The sequence below is a fragment of the Rhinolophus ferrumequinum genome, chromosome 12, assembly GCF_004115265.2.
Source record: "Rhinolophus ferrumequinum isolate MPI-CBG mRhiFer1 chromosome 12, mRhiFer1_v1.p, whole genome shotgun sequence".
NCBI lineage: Eukaryota > Metazoa > Chordata > Mammalia > Chiroptera > Rhinolophidae > Rhinolophus > Rhinolophus ferrumequinum.
In genome coordinates, this window is record NC_046295.1 from 53,456,823 (window position 1) to 53,474,471 (window position 17,649).

Here is a 17,649-nt window from a genome sequence, read left to right on the forward strand (position 1 = left end):
CCACACTAGTTATTTTAAGGAATATTTCCTTCTTGCCCTTCTGTCAACTTCAGCTGAGTTCCACAATCCAAACAGTGCAAGGAGCGGTAAGAAAAAGAGTGCCTGTACATACATACAATCCTGACACCATTTTTTTTCTCAAATTAGCTGGACATTTTTCAGACTAAAAGATAGCTAGATAATCAAGAACACTCATCCGCCATTTAGTTCATGTATGTTACGGACTTCACATTTGTGTCCCCCCCAAAACGTGTAGGTTGAAGCCCTTATACCATCCCCACCCCGCAATGTGATGGTATTCAGAGGTGCGCCCTTTGTGAGGTACTTAGGTTTAGATGAGGTCATGAGGTTCTCTCTCTGCCATGTGAGGACACAGTGAGAATTCTGCACACACCAAGAAAAGGCCTCTGACCAGAAACCAAATCTGGTTTGGAATTTCATCTTGGACTTTCCAGCTTCTGGGACTATGACAAATGTCTGTTGTTGAAGTCATCGTCTATGGTATTTGGTTACGGCCGCCCGAGCACTGTAAAAATATTTTCCATAAACTCCACGACCCATCAAGGGATAAAGGTCAGGCGGGATATTCCACAACTCTGGAATCCTGAATATCCACGTCCTTCATTCCCTCGATTCTTAAATACCTGAGACGCGTACCAGGTGTCAGGCGCTGTACCAGGCACTTGGAACCATGGCAACTAGAGCAGTCCCTGCCTTGTGGGGCGCTCGGAAGGGGCAAGCAGCGTCACGTAATCACAGTAAAACGGATGTGTAGCCTAAGAACACATGAAGAGGGGAACGTGAGTTAATCCTGCAAGTGTGAGCCAGCTCCCCTGGGGAAGTGACATTTGATCTCCACCTGGAGGCCTCAGGAGGAGTGACTGAGTGAATCGGAAGGGTAGAGTCAGGGTACCGGCTGGAGGGCAGTGACGGGGCAGGGCAGTCTCAGGGGCAGAGGAGAGTGAAGGAGGCAGGGCCTGCATCATTTCATCTAAACAAGTCCCTCAGCAACATGAAGAATGGATTGCAGGGAGATGAGAATTGGGATAAATCCTGTTTTATTCTCAATTTCTGCTTCAAAATCAGATATGCTTATGGTGAGGGGGTCCATGTTCCTAATAGAAACTTCAGCTGCTAAACGGATTCCGTTGGGAACGAGCCTGGGGAGACCGAGTACTCTGCAGCCGTGCAGAGCCGCCTCCGGCCCCTTCCCGGGCCACCCTGAGAAACACTCTCGACATACTCCCCCACCCTGTGGACTAGCACGGCTGCTGGAGGCGGGTTAAAATGACATTTCATCAGATGACACATAAAACACCCCTTTTATCAATTCTAAAGTTCAGAAGTATTCACTTTTATCAAGAATTTTTACCCTAAACTGGAGTTTTAGAAGTATAGGGCAACTGCTCCCTTACCTACCGTTTCCCCAAAAATAAGACCTAGCCGGACAATCAGTTCTAATGCGTCTTTTGGAGCAAAAATTAATATAAGACCCGCTCTTATTTTACTATAAGACCTGGTCTAATATAAGACCGGATCTTATATTAATTTTTGCTACAAAAGACGCATTAGAGCTGATTGTCCGGCGAGGTCTTACACAGTAGTGGTCCTCATCAAGCAAACTGAACTATCTTCAGACACAGGGAGCACCTTACAACTTAATATGGAAACCAACAGTGTAGCTAATGTAGCTTCATACTCTCCTCCCATAAAGGAGCAGCTCTGGAAAGCAGATACGAAAATCGAAAATCGTGAAAAGCACAAACATCCAGACCATTTAGCTTGGGATTAAGCATAACCTCAGGGTATAAGATTACAACAGAAATTATTGGTAAATTGAATTTACCAAGACAGTTTTATACTCAATAGGAAGTTTTTCTCACTTGAGAAAAAGCTTTAAAAACCAAATGCTTTGCAGTTCAGCTATCTGGAAAATTAACTTATTTGTAACTCTTGATAAAACAAGATGGATACATGAAGGACTGTTCTACCTACAAAGTTACCAGGGTGAAGTCCCTACGAGTCAACATAGTGTGCTAAATGTATTACCAACAAAAACACTAACAGATCCATCTACCACAAAAAAGGAAAAGTGCTCTTAACCCTAACCCAACCACAAGAAGACCAAATGGACTTAAAAAAAACTTTATTCCAAAGAGAATTACCAAAAGAAGCATGTTAACTCGGAAACATTTAACATTTTTCATTTAAACTCATATAGTCACAAAACTCAAAAGTATCAAAAACAGCTTTGTGTGCTTAACCACTTTTAATAATGAAACTTTAAAAAAGGGAACATGTGGACTGACCCCCACGCAATGTAGGGACCATTTAGGCAGGCAATATTTAATGTTAAGCAGAAAGACAGCATTAAAAACTAAAATCCTCAAATTTAAGGAGAATGCCTGTTCAAGTCTTTGATACATTTATGTGCACGAGAAAACATTATTTTAAAAGAAACCAAGTCTTTCTTCCTATGTGAGCGGTCTCGCCTTCATTCTGACTTGCACACCCCTCCCACCAAGTACGTCATCTACACTGAACCGTGTTGGGCAACGTGATTCTTACCGGGAAGCTCTCTAGATCCCATTTCCACATCCTGTGCACCACCCATCATTCCCTTCCATGTTTGCACAGCCTTCTATCGAGTAGGGAAGCTCAGGTCTCCAAAAATGATTATATATACACAATTGTTTCACTGCACAGTTCACAATATACAGCAGGTGATTATATATAACCAACTATAAAGGAAGATGAATATTGACTACGGAGACAAAAACACCAACTTGTCTCCAACACAAAGGAAACAGACACACAAATGTGCCACCATATTGTTCACTCTGTGGCGCCGTCCTGGGGGCTCGTGCCACTCTAAGGATGTTAAACACAGAATCCATAACATCAGCCGTGACGTACAGGAGGCAGGAGTGCCCCGAGCCCATGAGGAGTCTGTGTCACGTGTGTAACAGGAAGGGCCACTTTTAAAGCTTTTCAAAGTTATTCGATCATGTTTGCCTTTTCAAAATCACCGTTATTAGTTCACACTAAAGTTAAAAACAATAGTTAGAATCTCTTACTTACTGATAATACATTTTGACTTAAAAGTTCAGACAAAGCTGTTGGCTACAAGTTCTGTTGCATTTTTGTCAAGTTTAAGAAGTCTATAGGACAACACAAAACCATCCCTGGTATTTGCAGTTTGGTCTTCAAAAGCTGTAAAAAGTGACAAAGAAATCCAAAAATGTTATGAGTTAAAACCATTAAAAATATTTATTGTTTTTAAATGCCATGTATTCGAGACAGCAGAAACCCAAGGCGGCCTCCTTTGAATTCTCACTTCACTTGTATTTCACAAAAGTGCTTTAGAACTTAGATTTCTACCACCTACATGGAGTGTACAGACGAAAGGAAGCCCTGTGAACTGCAGGCGCATGGCGTCCTCCCAAGGCTGTGGCGTGAGCCCTGGCAGCTCGCCTCCATGCTGAGCACCACGCCCAGGGGTGCTCCGGGACACACACAGGAACGAGGGGTGCAGGCAGCAGTCCCTGCCATTCATTTCTCAGAGTCACTTCAAATCCTGACTATTTGACAGGCCCAAGGATGCTACTCACATTTATTTGGTGACAAACTGTTTTCTAAAATCCTTACATCTGCACCTTGGTTTCTGATGTAAACAGCCATTCGTAGCACAACACTGTCAAATAGAGCTATTGTAAAGCTCCTGAGCCTGATGACTGCCTGACAAATGCTTGATGGCGACCGAATTCTTTCCGGTCAGAAGGATGTTCATCTTATTTGACCAGCCATACTGCATGTAGAAGTAAACATCTTTTTGGACTATCTGCCCAGAAACTGAGTAAACTACCAATTGAGTCCCTGATTTTATTTTGGTATGTGCACATATTCATATGCAATTACCCAGTGTAATGAAAAACATAGGAAGAAACCTAACTACTCTGCCATGTCAGGTGCTGGAAAGCAATCTTAACTACATAATATTTACACATGTAGGTTTTTAAAAGATAAATCACTTTTCTAGGATGTTTCATTATTCAATTAGTGTATGAGCCACTTTGCCTTATGTATTTTGGAAAAATAATTTTTAAATCTGATTCCTTTGACAAGTTTTGTGTTGGGTAAGGAATGAGTAAGCTATCCAATCATCACCAGCTTTTAGAATTTAAAATTAACCCTTCAAATATCTTTAGATCTTCTTAAGCTAATTGTTTTAATGATAAAGTGGTAAAACGGGGTTCCCAAAATGTAAAATTCCTAATACAATTCTGTAAAATGAAAAAAATGACAGCTAATACTGTGGGGTGAAAGCTATCCTGGGTTTTCCCTCCCTCCCCCAAAACATTTAGAAACCAAGGGGAAAAAAAAATCTGGAATCTTATTAGACCTCCAAAATAAAGTTGTGTGGAAGTTTTTGTTTTTTTAAAGGAGTTTCAAGAGAATAGGATACCTGAATAAGACAAACTACTACTCAAAGGAAAAACCCCAAAGCTGTTTGCTAAGTTGGCAATAGTAATTCAAAGAAATTGAGCTACAGAGTTGATCTGTATGCAATTAATAAGACTTCTTAACAGGATGAAATGCTTGTAACAAAATTTAAGTCTCTCCACCTTTTGGCAATGAAATAAATGAGATAAACATAAAAATACTTTGGATGGGTTTAAGGTCACATTCAGAACTAAACAGAAAACTTTCAAACCTAGAAAGCAAAATGGGAGCTTTCATTAGCTTCTTGAGTCTACCATGTCTAAACAGAAAGAGTTCAGATAATGACTATCCCCAACAGGTGCTTTGTTTTAAAATGAATGCAAGCAATTTATTATCATGAAAAGCCTACACCTATTAAGCTGTTCTTCTGTTCTGCTACTTTGCCCTACCACATATACGCTTCAGTTTAGCAAAGACTACCCTTTGCAACTCTTCCTAAGAGCAGAGAAGCAAGAAATGGAGGAATAAAAGTAAGCCTGAGAATTCAAGGGGCCCTAAGAACCTTTTCTAGGGATATGGCCACTTATGTTTCAATCAGAAGGTTTAAAGACTTTGGGGAAAAAGACTGTCTTGGGTATTAGTTTCCTCATCAAAAGCCATCATTCAGATAGACAGCTATTAACCAGGCAATCAGCCTAAGTTCTCTGCAAATGATTTAATGCCCCCTCCAAAAAAAAAAACAACCTTAAATTTCCCTATTGGAATCTTTTGCTCTGAATTCATTGGTGCTTAAGAAAAACAGCTTTGCCCAAAAGTCATTGTGCCCTGGACGTATGACATCAACTTGTATTTGGCCAATAGAACGAAGCCAAACTGCATTCTCCTTAGGTCTAGTCAGTTGATAAATGGCACTTAACTGATGATTTCTTTCATGTAATCTTTAACAAGAACTCGTAAGTCGCATTGATTATGCCCCAAGAGATGAGGGAGCGATGGTAATTCAGATGGGCACCTCTGAAAAGATTTGTTAGTTTCCTGTCCCGTTCTAACCAGATTTTTTGGAAAACCTTGGGGAAAGACTGAAATTCCCCACCAATCTGAGACTGCATGCGAGTTTTTACAACATTGACTGGAAAAAACAAGATTCCCAACATGGCGCCCAACAGACCTCCGCAGATAAAATCATTGACCAAGTGGGCACTGTGAGTCGTAGCGGAAGGCAGATGCTCCTTAATGGGACCCCGAAGGCCAAAAAAAAGGACATTGCTGAATCCGTTTCGGAAAAGAATGGGTATCAAGCCTCGGTAATACTCTCCAATTCCATGGCATTTCAGCGCCTTGAAAGCCTGAAAAGTGTTTGTAAATTTGTCATGATGCTTGTGGTCTTGTAGCAATGTTTGAACTCTTTCCAAAGGAGTGAAAACTGCTTCTGTTGTCCCTGCAAGTAATGCTGCCATGCTGCGGGTCGCAAACTCTGGTGTACTGATATGCTTCCGGAGAAAGCAAGACAAGTCCTCATACAGACCGAACATAAGGGCCAGTGTAGTCGTCTTCTGCATCAAGGGGGGAAGGATTCCACGATACAAGTTTCGAAATCCATCCCTTCTCAACTGAAGCACCGCGTCCCTGGTTTTGATTCCATACAGCTGCTGCCGAAAGAGGACCTTCTGAATGGGAAACGTGATCGCCACGTTGTTGAAGGCTGCACAGCAGCCACACCAGTAATGCTTCATTTCACCAACATGGGCAATATGAGGTGACAGGTCTTGTTTTGAAGATGTGATGATTGGCGACCTCTTTTCATGAGCTTCTGAATCCATCATGTGGTTTAAGATCTTTCTTCTTCATGAAGGATTTTTTTTTTAAGCCTACAAGTAATAAAATGACAATAGGTAAACCTTTAAATACAGTGTTAAACATAAGGATTTTTTCCCCCTAATTCTTCCTCCAATTTCTTGATACTATTACATTTTCCCTTTTAGACTACATCAGTAGTTCGCTAAGCATTTTCAGGGGACCCGTGGAGGTCCCTGAGACCTTTTCCAGGGTTGAAGAGGTCCTCTCTTTTCCAACTACACACTATGTGAGGCTGGATTTTCTGCATATACTTCGATCAAAACCACTTATCACAATAGACTGAATGCAGAAGCAGATATGAGACCCTACCTATCTTTTAAGCTAGACTTTTAAAGAGACTTGCAAAACCGTAAAAACAAAACACTCTCCTGAATAATTTTTTTGAAAAATACTCATTTTTCATGAAAATGTGTTTATGTTAACGTGTAATGGGTTTATCATTGTTATTTTAAAGTGAATATTTTTAAATTTTCTTTTAATTTCTAAGACCACAAATATTAATCCACATACATAAAGGCTCTTTGGCATCCATAATAATTTTTAAGTGTAAAGGAATCTTGAGACGGAAAAAACAGAACCACTAGTTCATGCACATTGTCTCCACTACATAATGGCATATATACCATTATCCTTCTGAAACAGATTCAAAGTCTTTGCATGAGAAATAAAATAGGAAGACATACATTCAAGCATTCTGTTCACAAACAGCTACTTAGTATTGACCCTGAACTACGAGGACCTCTGCTAAGTGCTAGAGATTCAAAGACAAGGAATTCCCAATCTAGGAGACTCTGTCAAGGCAAGCAACTGCACTCCAGTGTGATACCTTCCATGATATGTATTTAGCTGTGGAAACACAGGTAAGGGACCTCAAGCATGCACTGTGAGAGGTGAGGCTGGAAGAACAGGATCAAGAAGTCCTGCCCGGATGTACTACATGTACACTGTACTGTCACAGATTTAATTCTCAACGCAACTTCATAAAGTAAATATTTTTCTCAGTTTCACAAATGAAACAATCAATATGCTCATTTGTCCAAGGTATAGTTAGTAACTGGTAGAGCTGGTACCTTGAAATGAAGTCTTCTTCCAGGGTTCACGTTCCCGCTATCACACCACAGATGGCTATGGCTTTGGGAGGCTGCTGGGACACAAACGCTGGCTGTAACACACCGTGCTGAAAAAGATTTGAAGCCTAAACATAAAGACTTAGTGCACTGAGTGGAACCAAGGCAAAATCCTATCCCTAGAATATATCTGTTTCCTTAAAATGGCAAGATCATTACTTGCCAGTTATCTAAATCTGATTTTCCCTAAAAAGATCCAAATAGTTGGATCATCCAGAACATTTCCTATAGCCCAGAAATAGTCCCAGTAATTACCTTTATTTGGGGACTACATGGTAATTTTGTATTTTAGATGTATCAAGCTAAATATTTCAAAATTGATTTTTATTCTTCAACAAGATTCCACACATAACTACAACTCAACAAAAATATTAAATAACCCAATTAAAAATGAACAAAGATATGAATAGACGTTCCTCCAAAGAAGATATACAAATGGTCAAAAAGCATATGAAAAGATGCTTAGTATCACATATCATCAGAGAAAATGCAAATCAAAACCACAATGAGATATCACCTCATACCCATTAAGACAGCTACTATTAAAAAAAAAAAAGAGTTGGTGGGGATGTAGAGAAGCTGGAACCCTTTGCATTGTTGGGAATGTAAAATGGTGCAAACGCTATGGTAAACAGTATGGCAGTTCTTCAAAAAATTAAAAATAGAATTACCACATGATCCATCAATCCCACTTTTGAGTATATAACTCCAGAGAAAAACTGCAAGCAGGGTCTTCCAGAGATAGCGACACACCCACAATCTCAGCAGCATTACTCACAACAGCCAACAGGTGGGAGCAACCCAAACGCCCACTGATGAATGAACGGATACACAAACGTGGTGCAAACATACAACGGAGTACTATGTGGCCTTAAAAAGGAAGGAAATCCTGTCACGTGTTAGAACATGGGTGAACCTTGAGGACATTATGCTAAGTGAAATAAGCCAGTCAGCAAAGGACAAATGCTGTATGATTCCACTTATATGAGATACCTAAAGTACTCAAATTCAGAGACAGGAAGTAGAAGAGTGGAACAGGGAGCTACTGTTTCTTTAATGGGTACAGTTCAGTTATGCAAAGTGAAAATGTTCTGGAGATCTGTTTTATAGCAATGTATTTATAGTTAACATTATTGAATTGTACAATTTAATATTGGTCAATATAACTATTATTATTATAATGTGTTTTTTTTACTACAAACACATGCAGAAAAGGACAACATGTAAGGGTTTCAATGGTAAATAAAAAACAAAATAGGTCAGGTAATGCACCTGTCTTTGACCTATGACAAAACAAACCAAGTTCCTTACGTTTTTTCTTCCCCATACCACCCACACGCCACTGTAAACTGCTAAGTACTCAGGATAAAAGACATTAAAGAGAAATGTAATTGCTGTGAAGGTAAAGTCAAGTGCAGACCTGAGGCACAGAATCAGAAAGCATCGGTTCCTGAGGAGCTTGTATCTGCAGGAGCCACAGATACATAACACAAATAATGGAACACATACATACACAGCCATGCTTTTCCTTGTAGGGATACAGCCTAGGAAAATAATTATAAACACAAGATGCGCACAAAGATTCAACTACAGGGGGGTGGCCGGTTGGCTCAGTTGGTTCCAGCATGGAGCTCTTAACAACAAGGTTGCTGGTTCGATCCCCACGTGGGCCACTGTGAGCTGCGCCCTCCACAACTTGATTGAAACAACTACTTAACTTGGAGCTGATAGGTCCTGAAAAAACACACTTAAAAAAAAAAAAGATTCAACTACAGTCACAATAATGCTCTGAACAGAAATACCGAATAAAACATAAAAGCTCAACAGTAAGGGACACACCACATAAATAAAGATGTATCCTCCTGCTGGGATGTCACATAGACATTAAAAATATTTTTAGGGGCCGACCCAGTGCCTCGGGCGGTTAGAGCTTCATGCGCCTAACACCGAAGGCTGCCGGTTCGATTCCCACATGCGCCAGTGGGATCAACCACAGGGTTGCCGGTTCGACTCCTTGAGGCCCATAAGGGATGGTGGGCTGAGCCCCCTGCAACTAAGATTGAACACGGCACCTTGAGCTGAGCTGCTGCTGAGCTCCCGGATGGCTCAGTTGGTTGGAGCGCGTCCTCTCAACCACAACGCAAGGGTTGCGGTTAGCAAGTGTTCGACTCCCGCAAGGGTTGGTGGGCTGCGCCCCCTGCAACTAAAACTAACAATCGCAACTGAACCTGGAGCTGAGCTGCGCCCTCCACAACTAAGACTGAAAGGACAACAACTTGACTTGGAAAAAATCCTGATAGTACACACTGTTCCCCAATACTCCACAACTAAGACTGAAAGGACAACAACTTGACTTGGAAAAAATCCTGATAGTACACACTGTTCCCCAATAAAGTCCTGTTTCCTTTCCCCAATAAAATCTTTTAAAAAAATGTTTAATGTTACATTTTTTTAAAAATTGATACATTAAATTGACACACTAAATATACACATTTAAAAAAGATGTGTATTTCTTTTTAGAGAAAAAATACTATTGTAAATCAATCAAATATACGGACATCCTCTCCTCCAGGCTCACTGCCGACTCTCCATCTCTTGCTTGACTAATTCGAAAGCCTCTTTACTAGTCAGTTCAGTTTACTAGTCATACTCACTTCCACCACTCCCCACCCCCACCAACATAGCCATCATTTGAAAAATAGACCAAAAGAACACACTATTAAGTGAAAAAAGTGCAGGGTACAACAACGCATTTTGGGATCTTATAAAAACCAGCCGAGATATCCCAGTGTTTTGAATGGTGGCATAGTATTCTACCAAATGAATCTATTTTATATAATTTATTCTATCTCCTATTTATATTTATGGTCACTGTTTTTTGTTTTGGATTGGTTTTTTTCCTTTTCTTATTTTAAAAAACACTGCAGTGGGCAGCGTTCTATCTATAACCTTGCTTGGGTGAATTCTCAAAGTTGATCTGTTGGGTAAATCATTACAACAGGATTGCTGGCTCAAAGAGTAACACGAATTTAATTTGATAGCTGCTCCAAATTGCCCGCAGAAAACTTGATGATTTACATTTCTAGTAAGTGTATGCAAGCACCAGTTTCCCTACCATTTCCAGCATCAGATATTAAACTATAACTTCTGCCAATCTGATGGGTGAAAACGCTTGTCATTTAAAATTTTTGAATAAAATTCAGCATTTTTCATTTCCATTGACCATTTGAATTTCTTTTACTGTAAATTTTCGTGTTACCCATTTTTCTGTAGACACTTCATTTTTTCTTATTGATCAGTAAAATTTCTTTGCGTATGAAGAGAATCAATCCTATATTAATCAAATTGTGGCAATTACTTTCCCCACTTTGTATCACTTTTGTGATACTGAAGTTCTTCATTTGGATATTAAATCTATTGATCTTGACGTCCAGGTTTTGTGTCCTCCTTAGAAGGCATTCATTATTCTAAAATTATAAACAAGTACTTCCTTCCACAACATCAGTGTTTTCATTTATTATCCATCTTGTTCTCTCTCTGGAATTTCAGTATAAGTAGTGAGGCAAAGATAAGAGACTGCCTGAGAAACTGATGAACTTTCATCACAGGTTAGCATAACCTAAATGCACGTCGGCAACCTGCATTTATGTCTTACACTCCATCCTCCTCCACCAATAGCCTAGTATTTCTTCCCTAGTACCAACCTGTTTTAACCTGTTAACATTAGAATAATTTTCATTAACTAGTAGGTTTCCCCCTCTACTCTTGTTATCAGAATTACCAAGTTTTCTAGGCTCTCATACTTTTCCAGGTAAACTTCAGTGATTTGTGTCATATTCCTTCCAAAAACATTGTTGGTATTTTATAGAAGTAACTTGATAAATTTAAAGAACTGTCAATTTTCCAAAATTGAACCTTACTTTACATGATGTCTTCCTATTTGTATGTTTTTCTAAACCTCAGCAGCATTTAAAATTTTTTTTCATATAGATTTTGAATGTATCTTATAGGTATCCAGGTATTTTACCTTACGGTCACTATTATGAATGGGCTGCTTCCTTCCAATTAGTTTTTTAACTGCTTTTTATCTGCATATGAAAAAGCTACCAATTCTTGTGTATTAAGGTTAGACCAGCCAACTTACCGAATCCTTTATTTCTCAGGTTTTTGGTGGACTTGCTTCAGTTTCCACTGTATCATGAATAATTTTGCGTTCTCCTTTATAATATGTATCATATTACATATTATAGGGAATATACATTATACTACATATTATAATCTATGTAGTACAGAACACGTATTATAGAATGTATAACATACATTATCATACATATTATAGGGAATATGTGCTATTCTTGTTTTACTTAAGTTCAACTACTTCCACCCCTTCCCAGGAACCGTAAATCAGGGACGGACCTTGAACTTTGGTCAAATGCTTTTAGGAAGCAACTAACATGATCACGATCACGTGGCTGCTGGAGGCAGAGCCAGTGTAACAATTACGAGTTACAGCTAACTGCCTGGGTTTAAATCCTGGCTCTACCACATATCTACTGTGTGACCTTCAGCAAGTTACTCAATGTCTCTATGGCTTAGTTTCCTTGTTTATAAAATCAGGATGTTACCTACCTCATAGGCTAATTCAATTAATTGAGTTAATACATGTAAAGCGAACAGGAGAGTAGTCTAGAACAAAACAGGTGCTCAGCAATGATGAACTATCACTATTGCTCTTTTCTGATGTACTTATTTGGTGGATACATTACCATGTTTTTGGGAATTACTCTTGTTTAATATGGGTATGAATCCTACTTGGCCATTGTGAAATATTGTTTTAATGAATTGCTAAATAACACTAATATGTTAAAATTTCACATCACCTTTCATAACATATGAAGTTTTCAATTTAGTACTATCATGTCAAGTTCAGGTATCAATGTTCCATTGACTTTGTAAAAGTCATTTTCCTTTGTCATTTTCCCTTAATATTGTGATAAAGCTGCATGGTAACAGGTGATTACTAGATTTAGTGTGGTGATCACATTGCAAGGTATATAAATATTGAATACTGTACACCTGAAACTAATAGAATGCTGTATACCAACTATACTTAAATAAAAACAAAACAAATTCACCTGCAACACCATCTGGGTCTGGTGTTTTGAGGGATGGTGGCTTTTGGACAACTTTTTCAATTTCTTCCATTGTTAATGGTCTGTTAGGTTCTCTCTTCTGGAGTCAATTTTGATAACCGGATTTCCTTTAAAAAAAATTCTGGTTTATTTACATAGTCTTATAAAGCACTTGATGTTTAAAAAAAATATTTCTAATCTTGTGCACTTACATTTCCTTTTTTCTTGAGCAGAGTGGTCAGTTTATCTAATTTATATCTTCCCATCCTGGCAAAGAACCAGCTCTTAAATTTACCAATTTTAATATTTTTCAGTTTTTTAATTTGTTTTCCTCTTTATTATCACTTTTCTCTTGCTTTGCCTAGATTTATTTTATTCTAATTTCTTGAGTCAGATGTTTTATTCATTGCTTCATAATTCGAGTGTTTAAGGCTATGCATTTTCCTTTCAGCAGAACTTTTATTACTACTTTTTAAGATATTCTGTGGAAATTTTTGGTCTAAGTAACGGTTGCCTCACCATCTGCTCCCTCTCCTGATTCTCTGCCCCAGTGGCTTGGATTTGGGATTACTGTATATGCACCTTTGCCCAGAGTCCAAGTCTGTCTGTTTTCGCTTTGTGCGTCACATCATATCCTTTATGCTCAGAAAAGCATCCTTCTCATGGCCCACAGGAAAAGACCCTACAGAGATGAAACCTGGTATTTGGCAATTGTCCTGTATTCTCATATGGTTCCGCTTGAGACTAGAGAACAAATACCTTCTTCCTCAAGCTGACTGTTATCAATTGGAGAGCAAAGCAGCACCAGGAAGCCAACTTCACCAAATCCATTGCTACGTTTTTTGCAAACAGTGGTTCGCTGGTCATGGATGCATATAAGCAACAAGTACCCAGGCTTCATTACATTCTCACCACAGAAAGAAAACTAAAACAGCCAATTCTAAAAGCAGTTGTCTTTCTGCTGGATCATGCTGAATTACCGAGTGAAGGGAAAGAAACAGAGAACATAAAATGGATAAAGTAAGAAATGTTCAAGTTGTCCCTTATTTGTCCTGAAATTTTAGTCCATTGTGGATAAGTAGGACTTTCTAGCACAGATATGAGAAGTCACAACTCTGAATCCTAACTGTAGTGTCCTTGGTCTGCTGACTGCTCTGTTTTGATTTTGTAAAAAAGGATTTTTGCTAAAAGCTGTCAACTTCCTCCTTCATATCTAGCAGTACTTAAGTACTTTATATAGCATAACATTATGCCATGCAGCATTTGAAAACTCAGTTTTTAAAACTGTTACCCTTTTACTGACTTTATTGTGTTAATTCCTGTTTCAACAGCGGTTTTCCTTAGTTCAGATACCTCTTGTGTCTGACAGCTTCCCTTCACACATCATTTTTGTGGGGGTGCATATATCTGACTTGGGAGAATTGGGGGAAAAAAAGCAAAAAGAAAACAACAGCTTTTTGTTTAAAACAGACCTGCCTGTTATATTTTGTGCTCTTACACAATTAAAGTAACCAGCAGCATTTTTAGTTAAAAAAAAAAGTTCCATAGATGCCTGAGAGGTTTGTCAGAGTGTAGTTTGATAATCACTTAGTTTTCTACATCCTTATTTCTTACTCTTTCAGCTGACAGACACTGAGTTTAAAAATTCGTATTTTTTTATACATCTATGTAATGCTGTATCTACATAATGGGTTTTCTTCAGTTTCAGAACTAAACAAAGTTATCATCAACAAAAATATTCAAATTAAAGTACATATGATTACACAATAACACATTGTGACAATGTGAATATAAAACAATTTCATCTGTACATAGTGAACACATATTTTAAATTCTAAAGTTGCTACCTACAAGCCATTTAACAATGTATGTTCCTTGATAATTCAGACCAAGTTATTTGTGCACTTTAACAATATGTTGTTCATGTTCATTTTTTTAATTCTTACTGGAATAGTCCTAGTGTTATTTTCCAAAGTTTTGCAAATTAGTTACTTCATCCAGTTTGTAAAGACTCTTAGTAATAATGGGGACTGTTATAAAACAGTGGCTAACAGAAGTTAGCCGGCCATTTACTAACCACTGCACTACTAAAGAAATTTTAATAACATTACTGTATCTTTAGGGTCTCAGAATTAAAAAAATAGGCCTGGACACAGGAGAAAAGAATGTAATGAAACCTCCCAGACTTCACAGATTTAAAGCTTTCCCTCTAGTTTTATCCTACACACCAGGATGGTGTGAATAGGTGCTTAATTTAGTTAGAATAGTGTGCACAGTATTCTGGGGAAATCGAGTTTAGAATTTTGCATGTTTACCTATACTGTGAACATGGGTAAATTTCTTTGCTAAGTTTATCTCCATTTGAATTCTTTAACATGGATAACTTTTTTGCAATTCATTGCAAAATTTATTTATCATAATTTTACACGTTTTACACTACCTATCTCAATATTAGATAACAAAGTTAATGAAGTTGAGTTTCAACTGCTAGTTGTGGCATAAAAAAACAGTGTAAAGTCTAAATACTCACTGTAATTTACTGTCCACATGGATAAAGCAGGACTCAGAGGTGATTCCGGCACAAAGGTCTTTGTGCAAAACTGGGGAGAAGGCGACAGCAATTCTCAAAGGATGTGAACTTCCACAAGTCAGCAGGTCTGACTCAGCATTCAGAACAAATTGGCCTGGGTTCTAGGGGTAGTTACGACTCTAGCTCGCTACTATAAACAATGCAATATCCATAATTTAAAAATCCACTTCTCTACACTTACTTTAATCTACCAAAGGAGAAACCAGATAAGTCCACTCCTCTTAGAGGTAACAGCCTGTGATTTTTCCCGAGATGCCCTAAGGATGCCTCCAAAGCAATAACCTGTGCTCTGGAACCACTAAGGGACCTGACTAGTCCTATCACCCTTTAATTTTACGGAATCCTTTCAAAGCAAGGGCAGAGGATGCTCAAACTGGAAAGGTCTACACATTTACTTTAAGGGCGTCACAGCTTACAGGTAGAGAAACAGAAGGTGGTAATTAAGATCAGCTGTGTCCAACTGCAAGGGACAAAATAAAAACTATGCCCACGGGTAACTACAGCTGAGTCATCGACATGCTCTCTCTAGCTTAGCTTAATACCAAATAATCGGTACAGAAATTTACAATTAACACCGCCTGCTCCAATCTCGCCAAAAAAAAAAAACAACAAAACACGAAAAAACCAAAAGCCTTGTACAACTGAGTTTCGCACAACGCGAAGCAACATGGTGCCGCACAATAAGCATTGCCTGGCTGTGTGACTGAACTTACCGCTCTCCAGACGTCCATTTCTCCACCCTCTGATAAAGGGAAAGGCAGGGGTGGCGAGGGGGGTGGAAAGGATCGCCCATTCCGTCGCCAACGTTCAACAGTCCAGGGGTCCCGGAATCCCAGACCCGGAGCGGGCAGAGGGCCTTCCGCCGTCACCGCGCCGCTCTCCCCGGGCGCAGGCAAAGCCTGGCCCCTCCTGTGCGGTTCGAGAGCACTCGGAGACACCTCCCCGCCCAGGGCGCGCCCGAAAAGAACGCAGTCTCTTTCGCGGGAAAAAACTCGCTCCGGCAGCCAAACGCCGCCCCCGACCCAGCGAAGCCCCGCAGCAGGCGGGGCAACCGCAAGCCCCGGCTGCGGAGAACCGCCCTCGCGCGCGCGCCCCCTGCCCCGGCCCCCGCGGCTGCGGGCCCCACCAGGACAGCGTGCGCCCGAGCGGCGGGGCGCGCCCGGGGTCGCGGGGCGAGCGAGCGGAGAGGGCCCGGTAGGGCGGCCTCCTCAGACCTTCGTTCGTGCTTCCACGCCCTCCACACAGAGGCCCAGGGAAACCTTAAGGTTTCCTCTCGCCCGACTCCCGCACTCACCCATCGCCGCGGGCGCCCGGCTCCACGCCCGGTAGCCGCTGGCCGGTCGATCGGCAGCAAGCGAGCCCGCGCAGGCGCAGACCTACACCGACCCCAGTGCGCGGGGCGTAGTGTGACGTGCTCTACGCCGTCCGAGCCCGATCACGTGAGAGAGGCGCCGCCGCAACGCCTCTCCCTTAAAACCGCGGAGAGTCAGGTGACACCGCCCAACTCTTGGTGTCCGTTCGCTGTCGCAGGGCCAGTATAGGACCACCCAATACACCTGTCGTAAGACATTGGTGCTCCACTAGCCACAGCACCAGAGCCTTGGTACCGTACGGTGGCCTTGCCGTGCCACAAACAGCCAACGCTTTCTCTAGCGCGAAGCCTGCAGGAGGACCAGTGGGAATTGATAGTTGTGAGTGGCGAGCAGGTGAGCTGAAGATTTGAAAGTGCCCCACCTAGCCCCGCTTTCTAGCCTCGGTTAGTTTCATCAAACCCTCAAAGAGGCCTTTTGTCCGCTACCAATACCACAGTGTACAGAACACCTGTGTGTGCTTTAGGACGTATGGATCACATTTAAACCTGTTTCCTTTCAACCTCAGACAAGTGGCAGGTCTTGGACTCCACTGCACTGGCATTTAGGAGGCCTAGATCAGGTCATAGTCCTGACACTCCCTGGACAAGTCAGTGCTCCCTGGGCCCCAAATCCCTGTCTGGAAAATAACACCTGCCTTGCATGCCTCCCTTGGCCCGTGTAAGAAGCATTAATGGGAATATTGGTCTGATCTAACTTATAAACTGGGAGACATGCAGCAGAGGTGAGGGTTGAAGGAAACGGAAAAGGTCGGCCTGGAAAAGAGGCTCTTCAGGAGGCTCATCAAATGTGAAATGTATGCATTTAACTTGCAGTTAGGCCAATAGGCAGGAGTGAAACATTAGTCAGGGAAACCTCTCTAGGTGGGTGGCACTCCCTGAGAGCACTGTGTACATACTGACTTCCAAATGTTGTCTGGTCTGCTTGAGCTGGCCTGTTGAACTGCTTCTTGGGATGTGGGAGACCACGTTGCCTCATTTCAGCAAACACTTGACTAAGGCACCGACTGTGTACCAGTGTCCATGCCTAGGTCGAAGGAAGGACATATAAAAACAAAAGACTGGAAATTCGGAAGCATGAGGTGCCTTTCCCCTTGAGAGAGAACCAGGAACGGCTTCATAGGGTAAGAG

The 17,649-nt window shown here is 40.8% G+C and overlaps 1 protein-coding gene across 11 annotated transcripts; it reads right to left on the reverse strand.

The window, feature by feature from the left end:
* Window positions 1–4,291: 4,291 nt before the first annotated feature.
* On the reverse strand, window positions 4,292–17,269 carry SLC25A51 (solute carrier family 25 member 51). Of its 11 annotated transcripts, none has more exons than XM_033122251.1 (5): window positions 16,444–17,268; window positions 15,090–15,159; window positions 12,563–12,687; window positions 7,371–7,477; window positions 4,292–6,311 (listed from the first exon to the last, which is right to left on the reverse strand). In XM_033122251.1, the coding sequence occupies exon 5, from the start codon at window positions 6,264–6,266 to the stop codon at window positions 5,373–5,375; it is 894 nt and encodes a 297-aa protein (XP_032978142.1). In that variant the 5' UTR covers window positions 6,267–6,311; window positions 7,371–7,477; window positions 12,563–12,687; window positions 15,090–15,159; window positions 16,444–17,268; the 3' UTR covers window positions 4,292–5,372. The 11 variants fall into 11 exon arrangements, with proteins under 11 accessions (XP_032978142.1, XP_032978144.1, XP_032978143.1 ...); XM_033122253.1 differs by lacking the exon at window positions 16,444–17,268 and adding an exon at window positions 15,863–16,411; XM_033122252.1 differs by lacking the exon at window positions 15,090–15,159.
* Between the last annotated feature and the right edge of the window lie 380 nt (window positions 17,270–17,649).

What these genes read in the sequence shown, in the direction of transcription:
- SLC25A51 (XM_033122260.1), bottom strand. Translation starts at nt 6,266, where the DNA reads ATGATGGATTCAGAAGCTCATGAAAAGAGGTCGCCAATCATCACATCT.